Here is an 11,366-nt window from a genome sequence, read left to right on the forward strand (position 1 = left end):
GAGAAGCGGACACACGGGGGCGGGGGGAGGCGGAGCGGGGGGTCCCGGGGGTCTCGGGCGGGGGGGGTCCGGTTCCCCTTCCCGCCGGCCCGGGGCCGCTCCTGAGCCAGTCCGAGGAAAACCGGGCTCCGGGTCCTGTCTGTACAAGTGTCTCCTCGTGGGAATGGCTTGTGTGGGCTCTGCCCGCATGGCTTCGGGGGGAAAAGGGGGGCGTGGGGGGGTCCGTGGGGTGCGGGTGGGGGGCTCACTGTGGCAGGAGCGGCGGTTTGAAGGAGCAGTTCCCCGTGCAGTGCCGCGGGGTCAGCATTTTGCAGGAGAAGTGATGCAGCGCGTCGTGGGCTTCTGCAAAGCCACCGAGCCGTCACCCCCGGCCCACACCCCCCCACGTGTGGGGGGTTTTGGGGGGGTCACCCCCCCCCCTTTAGATGTCTGTGCACCCCCCATCCCGCCCCAGTACCTTTCAACTTTTGCTGGATGGCGTAGCGCGCTTTCCTCTCCTGGTCCAGCTCGTTGCACAGCGTGTCTGGGATGCGGGGAGAGCATCACACCGCGCCCGCGGGCGGTGGGGGTGTGGGGGGCGGGATGGGCGCAGGGTCGGGCACGGCGACCCCGGTAATTTTAAACCTCGGGTTTTTTTTTATTTAGCCCGGATGGGAATTGTGCGAGAGGGAAGGTTGATTCGTTGCCGTGTAATGATGGCTCGCAGGGGCGGCTCGAAATCCCGAGGAGAATCGGTGTGCGCGAAAGGATATTTAGTTAAAAAAAAAAAAAAAAAAAAAAAAAAAAAGAAAGAAAGAAAGAAAGAAAGAAACAATAAAAAAAAAAAAAGAAAGGAAAAAAGGGAAAAAAAAGAAAGAAAAAACCCACGAAAGTAAAAAAAAAAAAAAAAAGAAAGAACAAGATCTGGAGGTAAAAAAAAAAAACCTCGAATGTAAAAAAAAAAGACCCCGAAAGTAAAAAAAAAATTAAAAACCAAAATTAAAAAACACAAAAGGAAAACAATAATAAGAAAAAGAAACTAAGAAAAAAAAAAAAGAAGAAAGCAAACACGAAGGAAAAAAAATCGAAGAAAAAAAAGAAAGAAAAAACCGAAGAAAGCAAACATGAAAGAAAAAAAAAGACGAAACAAACAAACAAAAAAATAAGACGAAGGGGGAAAAAAAGGACGAAAGAAGAAGAAAGACGAAAGAAAAACAAACAAACAAAAGACGAAAGAAATAAAGGGAGGGGAAAAAAGGGAAAACACGGAAGGGGAGAAGGGGACAAAAGACAAACAGGAGATGAAAATCAGAAGTGCGAGTGGCCGGGTGGCCGCGGCCGGGCCGTACCTCGGACGATCTGGAGCTGCTGCACCATCTCCTCGCGGTACGCCAGCTCCCGCTTCATCTGGTCCTGGAAGTTATCTGGGGGCAGGGGGGGTCAGCACCGCTCCCGCCGCGGGGCCGCGCCCCAGGGGGGGACGCGGGGGGGGGGTGTGGCCGGTACCTTTCAGGCTCTGGAAGTCCCTCTCCAGCTTTTTCCTCAGCTCCATTTGCTCCAGGACCAGTTTTTGCAACTCGTCTGTTTAAAAATACACGGCGGGGTTGGGGGGAGCCCGCACGTTTCCATCTGGAGGCGGCTCGGCCCGGCGCTAATCGCATTCCCTTACATTAATCACAGGAGTTAATCACTCCCGCACAAAGCACAAATACCTCCAGCCGCGGGGTCCCGCACCACCCCCCCGCCCCCCCCACGCCCCGTCCAACCGCACACCTCCCCCCTCACCTCGGGCCAAATTTTCGATGTCTTTTTCCACCAGCTGCGTCCCGGCCACGTCCATGGCGATGCCCACGTCCTCTCCTGCGGGGTGCCAGACCCCCGTCAGCCCCGTCGAGGCTGGAGGGGGGGCTCCGCCGCCCGCGCGTGGCCCCGCGGAGGCGTGCGGAGCGGCCCTTACCTCTGTCGGCATGGACGGGGCTGGGGTGCGAGAGGCTCCTTTGGTCCTGATAGGATTTTCTGGTCTCTAAATCCTCCGCCGCGGAGTGATTGTCGTCTTTATCTTGCTCTTAAAGTTAATAAACCGATTTTCAACCGTAAGCAATGAAAGTACGGTCCTGATATATCCTTAATTACATAATTACGGACAAAGCCCTCGTTAAAATCTTCTTAGCGGACATCCTAATCGCTTTGCTGCTGGAAAGCGGCTCGCTGGCAGCAGCCGTGCCCCTCCAGCCGCCCCACGGCGGCCTCCCCGGGGCGTGGGGGGAGGACCGGCCCCGTCCCCCGTCGGGAAACCGTTTACATTCGTTTTTCACCCCAAATCCCTCAAACGAAACAACAACAAAAAAAAAAATCCCTCAAAACCGGCGGGATCCCACCCCGTCGGAGCTGAGCGGCCGGCCCTCGATGCGCGCCGGGCGCCCCCCCTCCCCAATTTACCCTTGGCCTCGGGGGTGCGCAGGTACGCGGTTCCCAGGGAGGCGGGGGTCTTCAGCGGCTGCTCCCCCCGGTCCGGCGCGTACACCTAGAAAAGAGCGGATCAGGGCGGCGGGTGGGGACCCCCGACGACAGAGGTGGCACCCCCCCACCCCCGGGCTCCGCACCTCGTAGGTTCCGCGGCTGCTGCTCCGGTCGGGGCTGCCGTCGGGCTGCTGGCCGCTCTCCTCCGCCGGCGTTTCGCTCGTTTTTTCCTCGGGCCCGTCGGTCCCGGTGAGCGGCGGCGGCGGCTCCTCGGTACCGGTCAGCAGCCGGGGCGGCGGCGGCTCCCGTCCATCGACGGCGGGGACGGCGTCCTCCTCCTCCTCTTCCTCATCCTCCGGGAAGCGATTGGACTCCACGTCCACCTCGGGCTCCTCGGCCGTGTCCCCCCCGGGGGAAAGTGACCGGTAGCTGGAGCTTCCCTCACTGAGGAAGTCCGGGGAGAGGTAACCGGGGCCGCGGGGCCCCCCGCCGCCGTACGCCTCCCGGGTGCCGTAGAGCTTGGCGATGCTCTCGGCATCCTTCACCACGGGGCGGAAGGCGGAGAGGTAGCTGCCCTTCCTGGGCAGGGGCAGCTGGGGGAGCAGGGCTTCGTCCCCCGAGCGCTCCTCCTCGCCCGCCGCCCTCGACAAAGCGCTGGGGCAGCGCTCGCCCTCCGCCCCGCTGCTTTCCTGGGGGGTAGCGCTGCTCCTCCCGCTCCCCGACGGCTCCGAGCCCTCCGGTTCTCCGTGCCGACCCGGCAAACCCGGGGGGGGCTCGGCGGCCGCCGCAGCCGCTGCCGCCGCAGCCGCCACCACCACGGCGGTGGCCGCAGCCTTGGCCGGAGTCTGCGCCGGGTAGGGGGGCACGGGCAGGCTGCCGGCCGCCGGCCAAAAAACGGGGAAGGAGGGGTAGACGCCGGCATCCTTGGAGGCCGCGGGTTGGTGGGGCGGCTGGGCGGGTTGGTGCGGGTGAGGGTGCGGGGGTCCCCAAAACATCCCGGGGGGCAGCGCACCCCCCTTCCCCGCCTCGCCGCCGCCCCCGCCCGCTCCCCCCAACGCATCCTCTTGTTTTTTGGGACAGAGTCCGAAGGCGGCAGCGGCGGCGGGGAAGCCGTACGGGTGCGGGAAGAGGGGCGGCGGCAGCTTCTGCAGCATCCCGAACCCCTTGCTGGGCACCGGGATCACCGGGTAGCTCCGCACCGCCCCCGCCCCCCCGCCGTGAGCCCCCGCCGCCCCGCCGTGCCCCGCCGGTAGCCCCAGGCCCCCTCGCTCGCCCGCCGGCTCCTGCCCGCTGCAGCGCAGGCTCTTGTGGGCCGGGGCCAGCTCGGGGCCGGCGGGCGGCGGCGGGTGCAGGGCGGTTTTGGCCCCCGGGGAAGCGGCGGCGGGCCCGCCGACGGCCGCGGCGCCTTGCAGGGAGAAAGTCCGCTTGCGGGTGCCGCCGTTGAACATGGCCTTGACGTCCTCCCACGCGTGGGACAGCTCCTCCGTGGCCGTTTTGTCGCTGAGCTTGAGGTGGCGGCGCCAGGAGTTGAAGTTGGCGGCGTCGGGCTGGGTGTACTTGGAGTCCGGGGTGCGGTGGGAGTGGAAGATGAATTTGTTGGGGGAGAAGTACATGCTGCAGTAGCTGCACTTGATGCACTTGGCCCGGGAGCTGTTGTAGCGGGCGGGGATGAAGCTGCCCCGCGACCCCCAGGCGCACTCGTGCACCACGTCGAAAGCGAAATTCTCCGGCAACTTGGGCGGCTTGTGCTCGCCCAGGAAGGACTTGCAGAGCCGCTCCGCCTCTCTCTTGGTGATCATACCGCAGCGGCGGGACGAGATGGGCATGGCCCCGGCCCGCCGCAGGATCTCCAGCTGCACCGGCGTGCACTGCACGCAGGTGATGCCCAGGGCCACCCGTCGGTTGTGGATCTCATTGTAGCTGTAGTTTTTCAGCAGGGTGTTGGAGATCTGGGCCAAGCAGAGCCGCTCCTGCCCGTCGATCACCAGGGACACGATGGGCACCCCGTACAGCGAGGTCTCACCCACTTGGTTGGGCTTGAGGGGATTGGAGCCCTGGTACGGCTGCAGCTCCTGCTTGGAGTTTGGGGAGGAGCTTGCGTCTCTCCCGTTTCCCATCTGGCTGGCGATCGCCTCCATCCCCCCTCCAAAAAAAAAAAAAACCAAAACAAACCAAAAAAACAACCAAAAAAACCCACCCCTGGAAAAAAAAAAAAAAAAAAAGGAAAAAAAAAAAATCGGGGAAAAGCCAGGGTTAGAAGCGCCCGCGGCCCCGCTCCACCGTCCGGTTCCTCCCCGCCCCGCAGGACCCCTCCGCCCCGAGCAGACCGGTCGGAGCCGTAGAGCATCCTCGCTACCGGTCTTCCGGAGCCACAGAGCATCCGGTTCCGAGCCCCCGCCGCATCCCGCCGGGAACGGAGCGGGGCAGCGGCTCCCCAGGAGGGGGTGGGGGGGGCTGTGGGGGGGTGGGCGCCCCCCAGGAGGTGCCGCGTCCCTTTCCCTTTGTGCCGGCTCGCCGAGCCGTGCCGGGCCGCCCGTTGCGGCGGATCCCGAGCGGGATTTTAACGAAAAACACCGGAGGATGCGGTCGGTGCGTCCCGCGGCGGTGGGGCCGGGGGGGAACCGAGCCCCCAGGCCGGGCTGGGGCGGGGAAACTCGGCACCCGGTGCTCGTTGATGGGGGGGGAAGAGGGGCGGCGGGGGACGGCTGACAGGGAGCCCCGTTTGTCGGGTAGGCGATTAGGATGCGGGGGGGGGATTAGGGGCCGGGGGTGGGCAGGACCCCGCGGCAGAAGGGCAAAGCAACGAGCCGGGCAAATTGGCTTAACGGGGAGGGCTGCGGGCGGTAAGCGGCTTCCGCTGTAATTAACGCGAAATAACGGGGAGCGCCTCCCGAAAACGCCGCTCCCCCCCATCCCCATCCCCTCCGTCCTTACCGCTCCGCGGAGCCCGGCTGGACGTGCGGGCTCTCCTCGGGGTTAGGGGCCGCAATCCGGTACCGGGGCCGCCATCAACGCGGGCCGATGATGATGAAGATGAGGAGGATGAAGGTGGTGGTGGGGTGGAGGAGGAAGGGGGGAGTGTTTTCCCCACCGAACCCGGGACGTGGGGCGTGCGGGCAGCGTCGCGCCCTTCACCGAGGCCTCGGGGCTACCGGCCGCTTCTTCTTTTTCTTCCTCCTCCTTCTCCTCTTCTTCTTCCTCGGTGAGATGCAACAAGAGCGAGTGACCAACCGCGCTACCGAGGGAGGATCCGGATCCGTACTTGGAGACGTCGCACATTGATCCGGTGACAGCTAAAATAACGGGAGGACACACCCACTTAGCACCAGCGTATTTACATCCCCTGATTTACATTAACTGCCTCCGGGACCCCGCCGCCGTCAATCACCGATGCGCTCCAGTCAATCACGGAGGAGAGAGAAGGAAAAAAAAAAAAAAAAAAAGAGGAAGGAAAGAAAAAAAAAAGGATGGGGGTGGGCGTAGGGACCCACCCGGGCTGCTCGAGGTAAGAGCTGGGGATGCACTTACGCGGGGTTCCGCGCCTCTCCGCGCCCCCTTTAAAAAAAAAAAAAAAACCCAAAAAAAAAAACCCCAAACACCCGAGGGAAAAAAAAAAACCGAAAACAAAAAAACCAACCTGCCGTGGGGTGGGGGGCGATGCCCGTTGAAAGTTTGCGGGGGGGAAGGGGGGAACGAAAAAAGAGCCCCCTGGGAGGGGTGAGGGGGATTTCGTGGAAATTGGGGGATGCGCTGGCATCGCGATACGCGGGTGCAGTGCGGGGCGGCGCGGGGACATCGGGGTGACAACGAAATCGCCGAAAAGCGACGGAGTGGGGGGGTGAGCGCGTGGATTTTCGTTCCTCGCGGGGGCCCGCGCCACGCGGGGCAGGACCGGCGGCCACCGGTGGCGTGGGGCCCCAGCCGCTTCCTTGCCCTGGTCGTCACGGCCACGTTAATTAAACTGTAATTAATCATCGCGTCCGGCTGCCATCGGCGCAATTACCCGCGATCAAACAGAAGTTCATAACGGCGCGGATCGCCCCCCATCCCGGGAGGATGCGGCGAAACCGGCGCGCAACGAAACGCAGGTGCGGAGCCTCCCTTCGCCTCTACCCGCGGTTCAACCCACGCGGGAAAGCGATCGTGGGTCGGGTGTCCCCCCTCCTCGGGACGCCCCATCGGGGCTGGGGCGGGGGGAACACACGGACCCGGGTGTGCCGCAACGATCGCAACCCGAGCCGGTAATTATCCCTCGCCTTTTAATTATTTATCCACCCCACCCCCCCCACCCCCATCCGACCTCCAGCTGCATCCGGTGCCCGCGGAGCCGCTCCGGAGCCGGCTCCGGGCTCGCCCCGACGGCGATGCGGTAGCCCCGGGGTGGGGGACCCCGCTCCGGCCCCGCTCCCCCGCAGCCTCCGTATCCTTTAACAGTTGAATTGACTGCAGTTTTTGTCAGTTAATTAGGTTTAATTTACATAATTAGTACAGTATAAAGAGTATTGGGGATAATCAGGAGGTACGTCTCGCTTACTGTGTAAACACGGATTCGGAATTAAAAAATCAGATGTAATTAAGGCGTGCGCGCGCGGCTTTTAATTGTAATGAATTTCTAATTAACGCTCAACGATCGCCGCACGCCAGAGCCGGGACGTTTGCGGGATCCGCCGCCCCCCCCGAGACCCCCCCCCCACCTTCCCCCAGGGGCTGCGGAGCGGGCCGAGGGTGCGCGGCCGCGGAAGGGGTGGAGGGGAGCGTGGAGGGGTCCTCCGGGCAGGCAGTGGGCAGGGCGAGACACCCCTCCCCCCCCGGACCCCTCCCCACGACGAGACCCCCTCCCACTCCGGCGGGACCTCTCCCCACGATGAGACCCCCCCCCCACCTCGATGGGGACCCTCCCCACGATGGGACCTCCCCCTCCCTAACGGGACCCTCCCCCGACGGGACCCCGCCAGACCCCCGGTCCGGTGCCGCTGGCAGGAGAGGCCGGCGGATAATTTAGGTTAAAACTTAGGGAGCCGTGTCACGGGGGTATAAATAAATAATCACGCGGGGACGGCGGCGAAAGGCCCCTCTCTCCTGGAGGGCTGCGCCGAGATTGCCACATAAATCACGGCGGTCTAATTCAGTGGAAGTTTAATAAACGCCTCCGATTGGAAATGAATGTTCCCCATTTAACAGTTGTATCAGCACCATATAAAACCATGACCCCAATAAATTTAATTTTAGAGGCCGATCAATCCGGGCTTCTCTCTATCGATCCGCAGCGGCTCTGCGCCTTTACAGCCCCTTCCGCGGCCCTTCCCGGGGAGGCGGGGGGGATGGAGCCCTTCGATTCGGCTCTTTATTAGGAAAAGATTGCTCCGAGAGGCCTGAAAATTAAACGGTGACATTTTAATTACCGGACATTGACAAAGGGAGCGGGCAGCGGCTGAGCGCCCGCGGAGGGTGGGCAGGGACATGGTATGGGGGAGGATAGGGACGCCCCGGGGGTCTTGATGTGTGACCCCTGGGGAGGCTGCCAGACCCTCTCCGTAAGCCGCGGGGCCCCCTTCCCTGTGCACGCTCAGTACACGGCTCCCTCCACCCCAGTACACGGCTTTGTGCACCCCATCTCTCCCACACTGCAACCCTCCCATCTCTCCCACCGTGTCCCCCCTTCCATGCACTCCACACCACCCACCATGCACCCCCAGTGCACCCTCAGCCCCCCTAACACGCACCCTGGCCCTCCCCCACATACGCCCCTCGACATGCCTCCATTTCCCCGCTGTCCCACCCCCCCAGCTGCTGTCACCCCCGTGTCCCCCGTGGCAGTGCTGCCCCTCACCTTCCCGGCCGCCCGAGCCCCCCGCCTGCCTGCCCTGCCAGCTCTCATTTCCCTCGGCCAGCGTGGCTGTGGTGGAACGCGGCGTGCGCCATCGATAGACGTGACTTTATTGATCAGGTCCAAGCAGCGCCTTCGCCAAGACGGAGCGGGACGAGCCGAGGGTAGGAACGAGCTCTGCCTTCGCCGGGACTCCGCGTTCCTCCAGGACAGGGCTGCACCCACCTGCACGCAGGGCCTGGCCGGCAGCTTCGTCTCTGCCGCAGAGAAGTTCTCCTCCTCCTGCGTGTAAAAGCCCCCGACATCCATTTGCTATCAAACACCCCCCCCGTTTATAAACCTTGAACTTTCACTGCGGGACGCGGCGGTGAGAGCAGCCGCAGCGGGGTCCTGGCGAAGCGGCGGCCGCTGCAGCAGCCGGTAAGGCTCAATCTATAAATCCTGCCCGGAGCGCGCGCGTGCTTTATGGCCGTACCCTCTGCTGAAGGTAAAGCGGCCCTGGGTCAGCGCAGCTCCTCGGCAGCCGCACCGCTGCAGCTCCCCGCAGGGACAGGCACAGACCTCTCAGCTCTGCTGTTCTTAAAGCACAACCTGCTTTTTGTTCAGTGCGACCAAAATAATACTGTCAGAGATTTTTTCCCCCCCCAGTTAGGCTCTCCCAGCCCAGGCCAGGCAGACCAGCGGTGTGATACTGGTGAGCTGGGGGAGCAGGAGGAGGCCAGCAAGGTCAGGGCCTGGACCCCCATCCCTCCAGATCCTGTGAGCCCCCTGCCAGCCTGAGGGGTCCCTCAGGGAAGGCTGAAGATGGGTTCCCCTAAAATACCTGCTGTAGCTCAGGACCCCGCCGCCGTGCAACGGGCCCTGGTTCCCCGTCCCTGCCCGTGAGCCCCCCTGCACCCCAGGGCCTGGCGGCCACCACGGGGACAGCGGAGCTGTAGCATCTGGGGCTCCGGCTGGCTCCTGCCTTTGCTCTCAGTCAGAGGATTTTACTCCCTGCAGGATCAGGGATTTTTTTTTTTTCCAGTTAAGACCCAAACTCCCAGGTTTTGTTTCAGACCTTGCCCGCGCGCTCCCTGCACCGCAGCAGCCGAGGGTCCCTGCAGCCCATCCCTTTTCCATCCATACCTCCAGGTAAACTTCCCCTGCAGCTCCCAGAGGCAGGAAAACGCATGCGTCGCTCCTAGATTCAATCCTTCGGGATGCTTCTGCTCTTGGACGTCAAAGGGAGCAAGCGAAGCTGGTGGGAGCTGTTCTGGGCGCTCGCTCTGTTGTTCACGTCAGCCCCTCGCTGGCCGCTGCCGTCCCTGCTCGGCCGACACTGAGCCCGGGCCGGGGACCCCTCGCAGCCACAGCCCGCTGCAATTCCCCGATTTTGGCTTCTTTGCCAGATGCGTGTGTGGGGACGGACAGACACACCCACCCACCCAGAGCGCTTTTCAGGCTGCTTTTTCAGAAAACAGACACCTTGCCTTTGGAAAGCTGACAGCAGGACGTATTTGGCCACGGGATACAAGAAACAAAATATTTTCAAATTCTGTGCTGTGTTTAAGGAGAACCTGCCCCGGCCTCATCTCACAGGACGAGCTTCGCCTGGCAACGATGGCAGGCAGGGGAAAGCGGAAAACAGTGGAAATTTCGGCACAGACGGGACATACCCGGTTTTCCCCAGAGCCCGAGCTTCCGCATACGCGCTCCCATGGGAGATGGGGCTGTGGGTGCCGCCATGCCTGAGGTTACAGGGAGAGGAGATGTGAGACCGGTGTGGGTGCTGGTGGAGCCCCTGAATGAGATGGTGGGAGGGGGAGTGGGACTGGGAGAGATGGGGGGGGTCAACGAGTGCACCTATAGCATCCGCTGCCGAATTTGTGTTCATTACGCATGCCCCTGTTGCCGTCTTCTGAGTAGGACTCAGCTGCAGGGTGTAACTTTCTGCAAGCTCTTCAGCCAAGAAACGCCTTGATCTGGACTCCAAAAAGTTGCAGCAGGAAGGAGGCACAAGGCCCCCGGGCAGCCCTGGCCCCAGCACAGCTCCTGCCTCGTGGTTCCCCAACCCCGGGGCGGGTTTCAGGGCCGCAATGCCGTTACCCAGCCCTGGAGCGGGTTTTGGGGTCACCATGCCGTTACCCAGCCCCGGGGGCAGGTTTCGGGGCCACGATGCCATTACCTGCTAGGCTGGCGGCAGAGCCCGGGGCTGGGCTCGCAGCGATGCGTTGCACATGTCTTGGCCATCCCAAAGTCACGTTGGCCCAGGGTCACCTTAGCCCGAATGCAGCACTGCAGCCCCCCCGGCTGCACCCCAGGGTCCCCTTCATCCAGGTTTTGGGGGGACCCTACCTCGCTGCCGCTCAACACCCACCGTGGCAGCGAGGCTGGCTGTGATGAAGAAGAGCCGGATTTTCCCCAACCCGCCTGCTCCGCAATCCCATCCAGCCGTAACTCCCCCCAAAACAGCGCTAACCCCGGCGCTGGGAGCGGAGCGGGGCGGAAGCTCGTCCTCCTCCCATCCCCTGGCTGCACCGAATTCAAGGCCCTGGGGAAGGAAAGACGACAGAGGCCCCAAACCTCCTGCATCATCACCGGATTGATTAAGTACACTGATGAAGACAGCAAGGTTAATACGCGTGCCAGTGAATTATAACGCTGTCAGCCCCTCGGCCAGGAGATTTTTCACGTTTCCATCAGCTGGCATCCCGAAAAGATTTTCAGGGTGACGTCTTCCCCTCCCGACCTTCCTGCCAGGGAAAGCGAGAGGAAGAGCCTTGGTTTTACTGACTTTTTAACTAAATCTGAGGGAGAGACTTTTTATCCAGAGAAAGCTAATGCAAACTGTTAGGGATAAATAAATGGCAGAGCTGCCTGCAGTCTGGTCGGCGCAGGGGGAAGAAATTTGTCTCACTTTAGAAAAAGGACCTGAAGGAACGGGGGCCACTGGCTCATTCATTGTACTGTTATCTGCCAGGGAGGTTGTGACATCAGAGCAATTAAGACAAACTTTAGTCTATAAGTTCATGCCTGCAACCTCTATACTTCAACGGAAGACAAACGATCCCTCCAAGGAAGGAAACAAATTCTTTTCCAGGCTGCTTCCAAAGTAACATTT

The 11,366-nt window shown here is 62.0% G+C and overlaps 1 protein-coding gene across 1 annotated transcript; it reads right to left on the reverse strand.

Moving 5' to 3' along the window:
- Positions 1 to 244: 244 nt before the first annotated feature.
- On the reverse strand, positions 245 to 4,577 carry SKOR1 (SKI family transcriptional corepressor 1). The gene is made up of 8 exons (XM_086757446.1): positions 2,583 to 4,577; positions 2,419 to 2,503; positions 1,937 to 2,044; positions 1,765 to 1,839; positions 1,486 to 1,560; positions 1,329 to 1,403; positions 458 to 523; positions 245 to 342 (listed from the first exon to the last, which is right to left on the reverse strand). The coding sequence occupies exons 1-8, from the start codon at positions 4,575 to 4,577 to the stop codon at positions 245 to 247; spliced, it is 2,577 nt and encodes an 858-aa protein (XP_086613572.1).
- Positions 4,578 to 11,366: the final 6,789 nt, after the last annotated feature.

This window comes from Chlamydotis macqueenii, chromosome 12 (assembly GCF_036417535.1).
Source record: "Chlamydotis macqueenii isolate bChlMac1 chromosome 12, bChlMac1.mat, whole genome shotgun sequence".
Taxonomy (NCBI): Eukaryota; Metazoa; Chordata; class Aves; order Otidiformes; family Otididae; genus Chlamydotis; species Chlamydotis macqueenii.